General features: G+C 36.1%; 1 protein-coding gene across 1 annotated transcript; it reads right to left on the reverse strand.

The window, feature by feature from the left end:
- Nucleotides 1-3,464: 3,464 nt before the first annotated feature.
- On the reverse strand, nucleotides 3,465-4,679 carry LOC120138005. Its single transcript, XM_039153624.1, has one exon. The coding sequence runs from the start codon at nucleotides 4,351-4,353 to the stop codon at nucleotides 3,793-3,795; it is 561 nt and encodes a 186-aa protein (XP_039009555.1). The 5' UTR covers nucleotides 4,354-4,679; the 3' UTR covers nucleotides 3,465-3,792.
- Nucleotides 4,680-17,413: the final 12,734 nt, after the last annotated feature.

The raw sequence follows: 17,413 nt of genomic DNA on the forward strand, positions 1-17,413 counted from the left end.
CTAAAATGAAATTCTTGAGTGCTCGTGTGTATTTGACTATAACAGGTGTTCCTTAACTCTCCTAGTCCATCATTACCGAAAATTTCTTGTTTAGATAAATTTGATTTAATTTGTCATTATCTGGCTAGCCAAATCCATAAAGCCAGGGCATTTAACCAATTGCTTTAGAGGGAAAGCTTAATATTATAATCACTTTTATCAGGTTAACTGAAGGGTTCATCTCATCACAAAGTCTTCAGCCTGACAATAGTAGTGGAGCAAACACCGAGTTGCCAAGTGTCCGAGCAATGTCATAGTTTGAACACAATCTATTCATAAAGCCAGGGCTTTCGAGTTTCCTCTATAACCAATTGCCTTAGTGGAATAGCTCAGTTTTTACGGATTTAATTTCTTAAGATTATCAAGAACCTGTTATAGCCTAGGTGTTGTTAAAAGTCAAGGAATCTCATCTTTAGAGTTCAATTTCCAAGCAAATGGCCTAAACTAGATTTTCTTACTCGACTATTCCATATGTGAAGATTATTATCATCATTGAACGTCTTAAATAAAAAGTATAGTAATGTCATATGCAAAAGGATGTCTCATGTTGTCCGCACCTTATGAAAGGAAAAAGTTACATTGGTTAATTGCAAGAGCAGGGTACGGTGTTTGAGTGTATATTCTGGGTAATGTCAAAGTCCTTGTTTTAAATCATGTTACTTTGTTAGGGATTCATAACTTTAAACCATTTACAGAGCTTCTTAATTCAGTTGACATTCAAAGAATTACAAGTTTGCAAATGTGATTCATTCCTCGTCATCATTAAAGTAACATAAATCTATTCAAATGTTCTTACAAAAACTTGAGAAAAAAAAAAACAAACTCAAACAAAATGCCTTAAATGATGAAATGATCTGCCTCACTTGGATGCCCTCGAGTTGTTGAAGTCGATCCAATTCTTGTTATGTATTTTCTGTACGATTCTCTTGAATGTGGAGTAGTTCTTGATAGTGCGCCCTGGGACACCGCTATGATATTCGCAATGAGCATTCTCATCATACTACCTGGGGTACAGGGGCTTCATGGATTTCTCTGGATATGGTGACATCACATGTGCGTCAAACAATTTTTGATAAAGCTCCTTATATGTCATAGGATCAAAATGTTCTCATTTTTGATGAGACATGTGAACGTAATAAAAAGGAGAAAAGTAATGTGAAATATGCAGGAATGCATGATGCATACAATGTTTGAGGCATTGGTCCAAAAAATGTGTTTGTTATTAGAATAATTCTTATTGGGGACAAAAGTGTTTTATCTTTTAAGAGACAAAAATATCCTGACAGCTTCTAATATGTTGACTAGTCTTTTGCCTTTGTCTGTCACCGGTTGAATAACCTGTCGAACCGCTCTGGCTTCTCTAGATGAACTGTGCAAATGACGAATTGTTTGCCAAAAAAAAAGTCTCGAAGGACTGCACCTCTGGCTTCTATTTTCTGTTGAGTCTGTTCCCTAACGGCAACACCATTGGAGCCCTCCATCGATAGAAACTATCCGAAGCTTGCTTCTTGAATTCGTCAGCAATGGCATTCAGCTCAGCTAGGGTTTCGTCATCTTGTTCTCGTAGTTTTCGAAAGGAGCGTCCGAGTCAGTAACCTTTCCTCGTTTTGCCCCTGCAACCTTTGCCAGTCAGTTCTTCAAAGATAGACTTTCATTGTGCTTGATGTAGACCCGGTTCATTCTGAGTCCTTTATAATGCAATAGAGTGATATACTCTTCAATTGTAGGTACCACGTCTTCTGGATTGAATGTGACACATAGTCGCCTTGTAGATTGTCCTCTGTATTTTCATCTCTTGTATTACAACCCCTTTGTTCATTAATGTAGATTATTCATGTTTAACAAACACATTTTTGGTGAATCAATACCTCTTTTAAATGATGCAAGTGATGAAAATAAAATAAAACAAAACAAAAAATGAAAAGAGTTAGTGAGGTGAAAATAATAAAAAAACAATCATGAAGATAAAAGTCCTACCCCACATGATATCTACCCCACATGTTTTAATTCCTACTCGGACATGATCTCTATCCCGCATGCTAATTTCAAACAAATCTTAACTGCATATTTGTCTAGTTCGCATGCTTTAAATAGAAAATAAAGCAAGAAATAATCTCGAAGCAGCCTAGGGTTTGAAATGAGGTTTTGGGTGGGCTCTAATTCTCCATGACCTCCTGGTTTTGGTTCTAAAAAACGGTACCTGAGTTCTCCTTGCTGGTGCCCCCTTGGGCTTGCCAGACTCTTAGTCCTAAGCCTATTACAAGCTTGTGTGGACTAAGTTAAACTCGAGAGGACACATTCTCTTATGTCTGTGCGGTAAATAAATTCACAAGAAGACATAAGGTATATGAATCCTGAAGGCTACTTGATAGGCCTGTGCGGTAAATAATTTCACACGAAGGCGTCGCTTTCACCCTTACTTAAATAGGGTTCAGAGCTCGGGTTTAGAGCCTTAAGTGAAATTTTGAAAAATCTGATATCATTAAAAAACGTCAGTACAACTATTTATTTGGAAAAAATAATCAAAGGTAAATAATTATAATTGAATAAATAAATAAAAATTGAAACTTGTAATTTTCGCTAAAAAAGACAACCGAAAATTAATTTCGGCCTGACTCACTTACCTGTCCCCAACAGAGTCGCCAAGCTGTCGCGACCGTCTTTCGGTTGTACCCGAAATTGGGCTACGACTTGAATAATTGGGTTAGAGTCGCCACTGACCATTTTAAAACGAATTTAGGTGGGTCGGACACCATCTTACCTGAACTACGTTTTACTAGAAACGTGTCGGATTCGGGAGTCGGTTACGGTCAAGGAAGGATTAACACCCTTAAACCTCCATTTCGATACCAATTAATTTGTCGGTTGTCTTAATTGTGAAAATTGAAATTAAAATTAAAATTTAAGAACTTGATTTAAATCGCTTGCCTTTAATTAATTAAAAATTCCCCAACAAAGAAGAGCAGTTGTTCAACTTGGGTGTGATTCGTGAGAAGATCAAAATTCAGAGTGACGATCGAATGCAGAATTCGCTCCCTAACAAAAATGCAATTGAATGAAAAAATGGAGAATTTAATCCCGCTTAGTCTCGGCAATGGCCAATGGCCGGTGGGTACTTACTCCAATGATCACGTAGCGCCAAAGAGAAATTGAGAAGACCCGATTATATGAACATTAAAAGGAGAAGACAAAGCCATGGAATTAATAATTAAAGCACTATGGAATAAAGACAATGCCATGGAATTTCAATAATTAAAGCATTATGGAATATGACAAAGCTATAGAATTTAATAATTAACAAACTATGGAACAAGTCAACAAGATAAAGCCATGGGATTTAATAATTAAATCACTATGGAATTTGAAACTTTGATTTATAATAGGATTAAAATTATTGGAAAATCAAAAGAGTAAAAGAACCTGTTTGGCGTCATGGTTGGCTCCTTGGTTTTGCGAAACTGGTTTCAGATTAACACCTGAAATTCCATCCACTGCTGTGCCTTCATCAATTGATATTTGCCTTCGCTTATAGCGGCTTCAACATCATTTGTGTGGCAGGCCGTTACAGGTACAAGGGGGTCCGGAGATTGCACGCCTGAGGTTGAGCTATCCTTTACTTCATGTGCTAATTCATCAACCTTGTCCAAATCCAAAGAAAGCTTGGAGCTAGTGAGTTCATCCACATCTCTGGTATGAACAGAATTTGAATTGTTAAGCCGCTGTCTTAGTGCTTGAAAACTGGCTGCTAAATCATCAACGCTGTTTCCATTCTAATTTTGCAGCATTCTTCTGTAGCAAGCGAAACAAACTCCCACGTGAAAGGAATTCAGTGACAATGCGGAGACGTTGAGGAGAAGTGACATCTCCCATGAATAGCAAAACATTTGGGTGCCGGAGTCTTTTCATTAGAGAAACCTCCTTACAACCCAGTGAACAGAAACGAAAAGGGTCCAAGAGTGTACTTCCACAGATTTCATATAAATGAGAAACTCCCAATTTCCCAGATTTTGGTTGAGGTCTCTGGTTCAGAAACAAGACGCTGGCACTGTTTATCACATAAGTTTGCGCACCAGTTATGTCAAACTTTTTGTGAATCTCTGTCACCCTCACTACAACATGATACGAAGATCTCCTTATCTTAATCACTTGATGATTTTTGTGTTTACAAGAGTGGCAATAAAAGCAAAACGAATCGTCTCTATAGTCTAAACAATACATATTACATTCCCCTCTAGCTGCAGCATCGCCGTGTATTCTGCAAACTATGAAGAACGTCGTGCTCAGCAATGGCTCCAGCCATGGCGGCACCGGCATTGTAAAGAACGAAGAGAAAGAAAGAGTGGGAAACGGTTGAAATAAATTTTGCAACAAGAAAACGAGGGTGTTGAACAAATGAAGGTGATGATGAGTTTTGGACGGACTAGATTGAACGCGGTGGCTAATGTTTTACTTTCAGTCGTTGGATGGAATGGAGACAAGGATGGGTTTGGCGCTTTTGAGAGATGAAAACTGAAGTCTCCATTAATGGTGGATGATTTGAGGTGAGCGAGACCATCTTCCAGTTTTTCCTTCGTGTCCCCCTGAACCAGTGGAAATACCATATATTTAATAGGTGTCACGAGATGAGGAGGAAGCAGATGTGAGGAGCGAAATTTGGGGGTGAGTTGGTTGAGTGGGTTAGTTTTAGGTGTTTAGTGGTTTAGTGGAAGTGGAGTAGGTGGTTTTTTTATTGGTAGGGTGAAAAAAATATTAAAAAGTATTAATAAAATAATAATAATTTATATAAATGTATATTTGTATGGTAAAAAAGTGTGTCTACACATTCGACTTAATTTTTTGAGATAAAATTTGAATTCGACTCAACCACTTTGAAATAATAAAAAATATTATTTTTATTCAATAAAAATAAAGATTTAATTAAAAAAAAAATATAGAGAGCTATTATTGTAATTATCCATAAATATATAAGATAAAATTATATTAACGTTCTCCCAAGATTAATTGCTGAAGTAGGACGAATTGCACAGTGTTGGCCGTAGGTCGCCATGCCTTCCGGGCGACCTACGACGTGGCAGCTTCAGATGTCCCATGCACAACCCAACCCATAGGTCTCCATGCACTCCCAGCGACCTCCTAGGTCGCCATGCACTCCGGGCGACCAAGGAGGTCGCCATGCACGCCCGGCGACCTTGTCTCCTTGCATGGCCATGTGATATTTCTGCACGTCCCGCTCTATGGATGCAACGCATGCATGAGGGAGCATAGGGTTAAAGCTTGGTCGTCGGGCAGGAATCTCCCAGCTATGACATGCAGGGCGTGCAAGGGTTAAAAGCTTGGTCGACGGGCGTGCATGGCGACCTCCTTGGTCGCCCGGAGTGCATGGCGACCTAGGAGGTCGCTGGGAGTGCATGGCGACCTATGGGTTGGGTTGTGCATGTCCCATGCACATGATCATTCCCTCGTCGGAAGCTGCCACGTCGTAGGTCGCCCGGAAGGCATGGCGACCTACGGCCAACACTGTGCAATTCGCCTTACTTCAGCAATTAATCTTTGGAGAACATTATCTCTTGAAATAAATAATTCCAACACATTATCTCGTAGATTTAGCCTATTTAATAGGTGCCACGAGATGAGGAGGAAGCAGATGTGAGGAGCGAAATTTGGGGGATGAGTTGGGTGAGTGGGTTAGGTTTAGGTGTTTAGTGGTTTAGTGGGTAGTTGAGTAGGTGGTTTTTTTTACTGGTAGGGTGCAAAAAATATTAAAAAGTATTAATAAAATAATAATAATAATTTATATAAATGTATATTTGTATGGTCAAAAAAGTGTGTCTACACATTCGACTTAATTTTTTGAGATAAAATTTGAATTCGACTCAACCACCTTGAAATAATAAAAAATATTATTTTTATTCAATAAAAATAAAGATTTAATTGAAAAAAATAAAATATAGAGAGCTATTATTGTAATTATCCATAAATATATAAGATAAAATTATATTTTTTCAGGTCGGATATTTTTCACTATAAACTCAACCCGACTCGATCCAAACCTAAATTTTTTAAACCTGACCCGACCCGTCAGGTTTGGATCTCATGCTCATCCCTACTTTGTTTCTAAATTACGTTTGTACCAAAATAACAATCAAACTTTAATTTCCCCAATTGTTTTTAATAATAAATATTACTTAATAAGCTAAAATTTTAATATTCTATTTTTTTAAAATCATTTATTTAAATAAATAAAATTATAAATATTAACTTTTAAAATCTCTAACATTTTGAAATCATCACCCAAATGAAACTATTTTTTTTTGAAAGAACCAATTCATTATATTAAATAGCATTCATGAGAATAACAAACTTAATACAATCGAGTTGATCATAATAAAACCAATACAGATTGGGTCTCGACAAAGCTCATTGAGCTAGTGTGTGAACCACTCGATTCGCCTCACGGTTGACGTAAAAAACTTTGATCTCCCAATTCCTTGTCAATAAAATACGTGCTTCATTGTGCAACAATCTAATGGTTGAGACATATTCACTCTGGTTGGAAAGGTTGTTCACTATGGAGATTGCATCTCCTTTAATAACTGCGTCCATTCATCCGTTCTTAATGGCGAATTTAATCCATTGTGTGAAGATTATCGCTTCCGTTGATTCTGCCATGAAGGGTGGATCAATTTGGTAGCACATGCCCCCAAGGGCCAGTCCATTTTGATCTCTAGCGACGATACCAATTGCAACAGAGGCATTTGATGTTTTAAACGACTCATCAATATTTATCTTGATCGAGTTTTGCTTAGGACGACTCTAATTGTGCAGTTTTATCAACCTCTGTTAGGGAGTGATGAAACTTCCACACGAGTTCGCTTCAAGAATTCTGCACAAAGCCCCCAGTCGGCAACCATCACATCTCTATCCTCTTACATCTCTTCATCATGCATCCATTTTTTTCCTTCGGTTCCATACGTTCCATAGAAGCACAAGGAGCTTGGAAAGTCCCTCCAAGTCCATCTGAGAAGCCGTCCATTCAAGCCATTCCTTGCAGGAATCCCCTTACCAATCGATGATAGAAGTTTTGAGCCCTGAGATTTGGAGAATAGCACGAGTCTTAGGATAGTCCTTTAGGGCATAAATTGTTGTTTCAATTTCATTACCACACATGGGATAGATCCCCTCAAATAACTGTTACCACACATGGGATAGATGTTGGAACCGTCGGCGCACCCCATGACGCAACAGAAAAAATAATTTGACAGTTTCACCAGCGATCCAAGTACGAAATACAATAATCGGGAGGAAGAGATGCAAAATTTCACTTTGGGTTCCTTGAATAGCAGCAACAGGTATGAGCGGTTCGAATCGTAAATCCTCCACGAAATCACATCTCGATGTCTACTTAGTTCACCCGATTGAGAGCAAAAAAATTTACTTTTCCCAAAACTATTTTGATAAAACGTGTAAAGTCTAAGGAGAAGATAGAAACGACTACTAGGCCAATCTTTTCCTTTTATAATGTTGTTGGCCTAACACTTTGGGTTTTACGAATTAATTAAAAGAAAATAATTACATTAATTATATTCCTTTTAATATTTATTTAGTATATACGGTATAATTAAAATCATATATATATATATATATTGATCTTAATTATATATATTGTGCATGTGTAACTAATTATAATTTGCTCATCTTAACCCTTGGGTGTGACCCTGTATGTTCCTGTAACGTTAGTAGTAATATTAGAACCATTCTAACACTACAAACAATGAGTGACATATAGCAATATATAATTGTCATCTAAGTTACAAGAAATCATGATTCGACATAACATCTTCGTAACCAACTCTATTATGTATCATATCATTTTGTCATTTATATATAGAATAAGCACAAGTCTCGGAATAATCACACTTGTATAGCCCATATATTCTTTCTTGATATCTAAAGTAGACTATAATAAACGAATAATTTGTGATATCTCATATCAACTTATTCGAGCATGACCATGCATTTTTAGTCTCACTCAATCAAGTGGCCTGTGATATGTTCAATATCAGTCTTTATAGTGCAACCAATTAAGGAACATGTTTAACCGTATCAAAACATACAATAATATATGTTGAGATAGTAATGATCTCAAGTCTGAGGATCATACATATAGTCATCACCAAGAGCAATGTTGTGACCATTACATAATAATCCAAGACATATGCTCATAGCGGATCAATCCAATATATTGTTCTCTAACGACATATTCATGCATTGATTCTGACATCTCTATGCCAATGACATCTTAGTGTCATAAATCAATAATATGTTATTCTTAACTGTATTATTATTGTCTATGCCCATAATAATACTCGACTAAGGACCTTTCAATAATAATCATATTATTATATGGACATTATTATCTGTTAGTTAATTTAATACACATAAATATAATAAAAGAAAATAACGGTAATGCCTTTATTCAATAAAAACGGTAAAGATAGTGTGTTAATACAATCATTACATATTAGTCTTTGAGCATACTCTAACAATAGATCCCCCCAAATAACCAAGATTTCTTCATTTTTCCCCTGTAGGGATTGCCCCATGACACAATCTCCAGCCCAAAATCTTTATTTTGGGCAAGGTAGGTAGTTTGTTGTGTGTTTTCCATATTTTACCTTGTGCAGTGGGGAGACCCTTTTGTAAAAGAAGTTAGTTGCACCCCGACTTGGTTGAGTAGCATTTTGTGTTGTGATGACTCCAAATCAATTTGTCTTCTTGAATGGGGGCTATAAGTGTTACCAGGACTTTGTTCGCATCTTCAGAGGTGAGCACCTACTGTATCTTTGCTTCATCCTATCTGGGGACATTTGAGCAAAAAGTTAACACATTTAAATGGGGAATCCTCGTTATCCCGGTAAGAGAAAGACCAGTTGATCAGGAAAGCATTCCCACACTCATCAAGGAACATTCTAACCTCTCCCTTAAACCCGATCCTCTAGAAGAAATCGTCTTTCAAGGATTATTTTGCTTTGAAGAGGCTAGTCCAAGCGTAGGAGGCCCTATCTCCTAGTTTGACATCCATAAAGGAGTTAGGAAAATACTTTACCTTGAAAACTTTGAATGCCAGAGAGTTATGGTCATGTAAAAATCTCCATATTTGGTTCCCCTGCAAGGCGAGATTAAATAGATTGAGATATCTGAAACCCAAGCCTCCTAGTCACTTTGTACTACAAACTTTTTCCTAATCAACCATAGCCATCCTTTAGTATCATGCTTTCCCAACCACTAGAATGACCTAGTCTAAGTAGTGTTGTCCTCAATTATGCCTTCTAGAAGAAGATAACATGACATAGCATACGTGGGGAGGTCTTGTGCATCCGATTTGAGGAAAATCTCTATCACCAAAAGAAATAAGATTTTTAGTCCAACCTTGAATTCTTTTAGCTATTTTTTCCTTAGAAAAACTAAATATGGAGATTTTCCCTTTCCCCATAACAAGCGGGAGGCCAAGGTATGTTCTTGGATCATCATTTTCTTCAACACTAAAAACTTGTATAATGCTTCTCCAGTGATCAGGGTGTGTTGATGCTGAAGTAAATGTTAGATTTGTCATAATTGACTTTCTGTCCAGATGACTGCTTATAAATATTGAGAATGTCTTTCACCCTTTGGGATTTCGTCATAGAGTTCTTGAAGAACAACAGACTGTAGTCGACATAAAGGAGATGAGTAATTATAGGGCCACACATGCTTACTTTCACACCTTTTATGAGTCATTTCTGTTGTGCATCAAGTAGGAGAACAAAAATACCCTACGCACAAAAAAGGAACATATATAAGGAACAATAGTCTCCTAATCGGAGTCCTCTTTCTGGTATGATGCAGTCTGACAATTGTCCATTAATCTTAATTTGATAAGAGACCGAGTTGATACATTTCTTAATCAAGGAGACGAAGTCCTTATTAAAACACATTCGGACCATGACCTTTAGGACAAAATTCTATTCCACTCTTTCATATGCTTTTCCATATCTAATTTAAGGCAACCCCTTTGTTAGGGTCGTTTTTAGAGCTTTTAAGGTAGCAAAAAAGTTCATGAGCAACCATAAAATTATCAGATATTCTCCTCACATGAACGAATGCACATTGATTTAGAGTGACACATTTAGACACCACGAGCTTTAGATGATTAACTTTTGCTTTAGACATTACTTTATACGTGACAAAACATAGGCTAATTGGTCTAAATTTTTTGATAGAATCAAGGTTATTTATAATCTTAAGAATGAGAACAATGACAGTACGATTAACCTCATCAAAAATAGCGTGCCCATTAAGTAAATGAAGACAAAGAATAACTAGATCATTATCTACCACATCCCAAAAAGATTTAAAGAATGATCCAGAAAGGCCATCAATACCTAGGGCTTTGTTGGGGTTGATTTTAAAGAATGCTTGGAGGACCTCATTGGCGGTGAACTCTCGACAAAGCATTGAATTGTCCTTGGAATTAAGTAACACACCTATCAATGGCTTCCAAGATTTCTTTCGAAGTTTTCATCATAGAAGAGCGGAAGAGAGATGAGAAGAACTTGAAGGCTACCTCAAAAATCTCTTGCATTTGATCAACCCATTGTCCATCGGCTTCTTTCAGCCTTTCGATCCAATTCTTTTTCTTTCTCCCATTAGACCTGGCATGGAATAAAGAGCGTTCCTGTCTCCCTCCTTAAGCCAAGCCACTTTAGATCTCTGCCTCTAATAGGCCTCGTCTTTATCGATAATCTGTTTGAGTTTCCCTTTGGTTTGGATAAATTTCTGCATGGATTCTTCTGTGATTGGGTTCGCTTCGAGTTGCTCAATTTTTTACCTGAGAATATTTTCTTATTCTTTTACCTTGTCCCTCCGCATTTTTTACCACTGGCCTAAACGAGTTCTAACCGCCTGTATCTTAGCCAGAGTATTCCCAGAACCACCAACCCAAACATCTCTAACAACTTTTTTACACTGATCCACCTTAGTCCAGCTAGAATCAAATTTAAAATAGTCCCCACACGAGGCTTGAGTGGTATCTCTCATTGGTCCCAGAAGGTCTACGAAAATGGTCACATGATCATAATAGACAGTGAGCTCGATAGAAACTTCGTAGTCTTTAAAAGGTTGTATCGTATCCACTCTAGGGTAGCAATAAATCTATCCAACCGCTCCCGGATACGATTCCTCGCTTGTTTACCAAAGATCCATGTAAGCCATCGTACTTGTGGTTTCAGATCCCACAAATTAGATGATTGAAGCCCAAGTCTGAAGCCCAAGTCTGAAGTCATTTATTTCAACCCTTGGTCTTCGTCTTCCACCAACCTTCTCATTAGGGTGGATAATTTCATTGAAGTCCCCCTACAATCCAAGGTAAATGAGATAAACGAGCAAGCCTATTCAGGAAGTCCCAATTTTCTTTTTTCCTAGTGTTTGTGCAACAACCATAAAAACCAGTGAAACGAAAGTAGAGGTTTTTCCATGATACTTCAGCATTAATATGATAATTACAGTAGCCGGGAAGATTCACATGCACTTCATCAGTCTACAATAACAAAAGTCTAGTACAAACGTCAAGTTTTTGAAAACAAAACATCCTTTATTCCTACCCTAGTCCTAAGTCTCTCGGCTTTGTTCTTCCTAAGTCTAGACTCGCAAATGAAAACAAGTTTTAGGCCCCTTTTTTGAAATATTTCTTTTAAGCTCTTGAATTGTCGTTGGGTTTCCAAGCCCGCTATAATTCCAACACATGGCTATCATATGGATTGGCGGGGCTGCCCGACAACCACTGCCGCTGGTACATTAATATTTCCCCCATCAGATGGGGGTTCATCAGGGTCCGTTTCTTCAATATTCTCTACTTGTAAAGTCATAATGGTCACGGTGTTCGTATTTTCATTTCTTCCATAGGCATTCTTATTTTTTTCCTCTGATTCTCACCATTCTTCCTCTTGCCACTGCTTGTCGACACTAGGTCCACAACCGCTTGCTACCGTGGCTGGCCCACCTGACACTCGAGTCATCACCTTGTTTAGCCTCCTTGTTTTTATTATCCTTGCATTGCGAGTGTTCTCGCTTGCTACCCCGACTGACAGAAGGGAACAGACTCGAGAAGTCCTATGCGAGCTACCCAGCTATGTGTCTTGATCATTCGAAGTCGAGGCTGAATCTTGTTCAACGTAGAAAATTCTTCCCCTTTTGCCATTTCTTTTATTAGCTTGGGTCTGAGCCAAGTACACGTGCAACCAATCACCGTATTAAAGGACATCCTGGTGGTTCACCGTGAAAGCTGAGCACTCTACAATCATGTGATCGAGAATACCACACCTATGGAAGAATGAAGGAAGCCTCTCGTACTTGAGGAGTCATTGTCTCGGTTACTCGTCCGCTCTCACCCTAAGATTAAGGCATCATCTCAAGGGCTTGGCGATGTTAATCTCCATTCTAATCCAGAGATACTCACCCATTCTCCATTCATCTTCTATAAAATCAATCGCAACCGTTTTACTAATAGTATTTCCAATTTTGATACCCAAGAATTTGCTCATTAAACTCAGAGTGAGCTCGAAGATCCTTACCCAAATATGAATCAAGTTGAAGTTGTATTCTTCCACGCTTAAGGTTGGGTCATAGCCACAAAGGCTAAGCAAACCACTATGTCCAAGGAGTTCTACTCATTATGGCTTGTTTATCTTCAAAAGTATTGAACTTGAAAAGGAACATGTTGGGGTGAAGGCTAGAAGCTTCCGAAAGCCTCTTCATGCCCCACACGGATTTGAAGACTTTAATCACTGTGTCTCCATCGGATTACTTGAGAGTGATGAGTTTTCCAACCACCCAACGCTCCATAATCTGTAAATCTTCATAGGGGAGCACTCGAGGTGTCTCAAAAACCACAACTTCCTCTTCGGTGAAAGATATTTGTCTCATGAGGTAAATGACTTCTTCGAACATGATTGATGGTAAAAAAAGAGGTCGAGAAAGGAAATAAGGATTAATGAGTTCTAATGAAAGGAGGTGACAAAAAGCCTTAACAATATTGTAGGAATGGAAATAACCAAGAGCCTTAATAATATTGGAGAAAAAGGACGGGGCCAGAGTGTTGGAACAAATAGGAAATTTCAAATGGAAAGATTTGGGGAGAATGTCACTTGCGTAATGTGGTTTAGAGAATATTGGTGATGGGAAAGGGATGATTGAAAATACCAAAAGTGGGGATTAGATAAAGAAATGAAATGGCAAGAGGCAATCAAAACTTTCTCCAAGAAATTCTTGTTTTGATTTTTCAAATTCGGTTTATAAAGGAACTTGGGTTCACTCTATGTTACCTCATTTGTCTTTCTATACTTCTTACAATCATTCCTTACACTTAGGGATGTGTAAAAATATCCGATCCGGTTGACCCGACTCAAAACATAAAAAACCGGGTAATTTTTTAAAAAAATTACTTGATCGGGTCGGGTACCCGGCCCGACATTTTTCGGGTCGAGCCCGGATCACAAAATTAAGTTTTTCCTAATACTCAGTTTATATATATGTAGTGACAGGCCGAAACAGTTTCTTTGGGAGTAGGATACTCTAATCTGTTGGGGGAAATCTATGAATATTCATTGCTATTTTCTCAATATAATGTAAAAAAACAAATATGAAATGAACTAAAGTTATATAATTCGAATCCAACAATGCACTTTCTTTCTGGTCTTCAAACCCAAGCTTACATGGGAATCTGGCAGTGAAATTGACTTGTCATTTTGCTGTAGTTTTTATGGATGCCAAACAAAGAGTACAAATCAAAGAAATTGTTTCTTCACCAGATTTGAAGTAATTTAATTTTCTTTTCATTTCTATTAAATAAAAATTTGGATTGACTAATAAATCTGATTGGATAAAATTTGATCGATTCAATGTGATATTTTTAGGGTAAATTATCTGATTGATTATTTTCATTTATATTTTGCCAATGTATTTCATATCTTGCCAATATATATATATAATATTCAATTACCAAACCATTAACATGATAATCTGTATAAATATTGATATTATTTGTAATTGGATTATAATTGGATTAAGTTTTGATAGTTTAGTAATTGGATTATGACTATCAAATATGATATTAATTTAATTGGATTAATTTGTAATTGGATTATAATTGGATTAAGTTTTGATAGTCTAGGTAATTAAATTATATAAATAGGTTGTGGTTATAATTTAATATCATAATTGGATTAAGTTTTGATAGTTTAGTAATTGGATGTTAATGACTATCATAATTCATATTTATTCTAGTTAGCCATGAATTTTTATGTTTTATTTATATTATGAATTATTAGATTTTGTATTTCAAACTTTTAAATTTTATGTTCGAATGTTGGAGTATGTAATACGAAGTTTCGAACATTTAAATTTGTGTATATTTTTTAAATTAATAATTTGAAAATAAAAAGGGGTACCGGGTACCCGATTACTTGGTACCCACAACATCCAGGTCGAGACACGGGCCGATAAATCACCAACCCGGATATTGCAGGTATCCGGTAATCAGGAACCCAAAAATTTGGGTACCCGGATTTGCACACCCCTACTTACACCATGTCTTATATACACCAATGAATAAAGAACCGAGGAAAGTTTACCTTGAAGGATGAGAAAGTCTCATGTGCGACATACTTAATATACGGCTAAAGAAAGGCGCTACTGGTTTTGTTATTATTTTTTAACAAAACCGGTAAAAAATTACCAGAAACATTATTATTTCTATCGGTTTTATTATTATTGGGCGCTTTACCGGTTTTGTTAACATATTCGGTAAAGCTCTACCGGTTTTATTATTATTGAACACTTTATCGAAAATATTAAAAAACGTTGATGTTTTAGGTAGAAATAATAATATTTTAAATAATTTTTTTTACTAATTTTATTAAAAAAATAATAACAAAATCGAGAATTGTTAAGTATATTAAAATTGTGAACGGTAGAACTTAGAATTGATCACGTAATGTCTTTTTTCATGCTGTTGGGACCGTCGTCGCACCCCACGGCGCAGCAGAAACAAAACTCGATGGTCTCACCAGCGATTCAAGTACGTAAAATCGAAATCGGGAGGAAGGGATGCGAATACTTACAGCGGGTTCCTTGAAAAACAGTAAGGACATCAATGAGAAGGTGTGATCATGAATTGTTCGAATCGAAAGCCTCCACGAAAACACATCTCGGCCTCTACTTAGTTCACCCGATTGAGAGCAAAGTTTTCTTTTTCCTAAAATCTGTTTTGAGAAAATGGCTAAAGTGAAAAAATGGCTACTAGACCTTGCCTCCTTTTAAATATATCAATTACCCTAACATCTTAGGGGTTTTAAAGTTATTTTGAATTAATAAATAAAATATTATTTAATTAATTCAAATTAAATATACATTAAAGACTTATAATCTAAATTACAATCTTTAATGTTTATTTAAAAACTTATTTAATTATTTCAAATTATATATATATATATATATATATATATATATATATATATATATATATATATATATATATATATATATATATATATATATATATCAATTAAAAGAGTTGTAATCTAAATTACATTCTTTTAATACTTACTTACTATATTCGAGATAATTAAAATCATATGTATATCAAATATACATATCTTAACTATAGATATATTTTAGTAACATACAACAAATTGTGCATCTTTGCTTATTTCAATCCTAGGGTGTGACCATGTAGGTTCTTGTAACGTTAGTAGTAATTATTAGAACAATTCTAATATTACATACAATGAGTGATATGTAGCAATATATCATTGTTACCTAAGTTACAAGAAATTATGATTCAACATATCATCTTCGTGAGTAACTCTTTTATGTATTACATCCTTTTGTCCTTTATATCTAGAATAGGCACAAGTCTTAAAATAGTCACACTTGTATAGCCCATTTATTGTTTCATGATATCTAGAGTAGACTATAATTAACGAATAATTTGTGATATCATATATCAACTTATTCGAGCATGGCCATGCATTTCTAGTCTCACTCAATCAAGTGGCCTATGATATATTTCCTATTATGTAGGAATGACAAATCCTATCTTAACCATATACACCCCACTACATATATCAAGATATATTCAATAACAGTCTTTATAGTGCAACCAGTTACGGATCATGTTTAACTGTATCAAAACATACAACAATATATGTTGGGATGATATTGATCCCAAGTCTGAGGATCATATATATAGTTATCACCATGAGCAATGTTATGACCTTACATAATAATCCAAGACATATGCTCATGATGGGTCAATCCAATACATTGTTCTCTAACAATATAATCATGTATCAATTCTGACATCTCTATGTCAATGATAACTCCTTGTCAACACTCAATAACATGTTAGTCTTAATTGTATTATTATTGTCCATGCCCATAATAATACTTGACTACAGATTTTTTAATAATGTTATTATATGGACTTTATTATCTTTCCGTTAATGTTAAACACAAACATATAACTGAAAATAATATTGGTAATGCCTTTATTCAATAAAATCGGTAAATAAATGTATTATTACAATCATCATATAATTGGTCTTTGGGCATACTCTAACACATGCCTGGCCACCAAAAACACTCTTTCAAATCTTGATACATTTTGTTTCCTCCTAGGTGCATCGTTAAAGGGCTGCAATGTGCTTCATACAATATATCTCTTTTTAACTCATCATCATAAGGAACACACACTCGATTTTTAAATATACACACCCATTTGACTTAACCTCGAAGTCCTTGAGTCTACCTTTCTCTACTTGTTAGAACCAAGTTAAACACTTATCATCTTTCTTTTGTAACTCCTTAATCCGATTTAACAATAATGGCTTCAACATTAACTTAGCTATCACTGCACCATTATCCTTTAGCACAATTTGAGCATCCAAACTACGCAAAGCGGTAAAAGTCTTCCGACTAAGAGCATCTGCTACCACGTTAGCTTTCCCGAGATAGTAATCAATGATTACATCATAATCTTTCAGCAACTCCATCAACATTCTTTGCCTCAAATTTAACTCCTTTTGCGTCAACAAATACTTCAAACTCATATGATCGGTAAAGATGTAGTAACGTTCACCATATAAATAGTGCCGCCAAATTTTCAATGCAAAGGCCACAACTGCTAACTCCAGATCATGCGTCGGATACTTCTTTTCATGAGGATTAACCTGTCTTGAAGCATAAGCCACTACATTTCCATCTTGCATTAAAATGCAACCTAAACCATTATTGGAAAGATCACTAAAAATCGTTAATTCTTTGTTCGATTCCGGTTGCA

Source organism: Hibiscus syriacus, unplaced genomic scaffold (genome assembly GCF_006381635.1).
Source record: "Hibiscus syriacus cultivar Baekdansim isolate YM2019G1 unplaced genomic scaffold, ASM638163v2 tig00110677_pilon, whole genome shotgun sequence".
Taxonomy (NCBI): Eukaryota; Viridiplantae; Streptophyta; class Magnoliopsida; order Malvales; family Malvaceae; genus Hibiscus; species Hibiscus syriacus.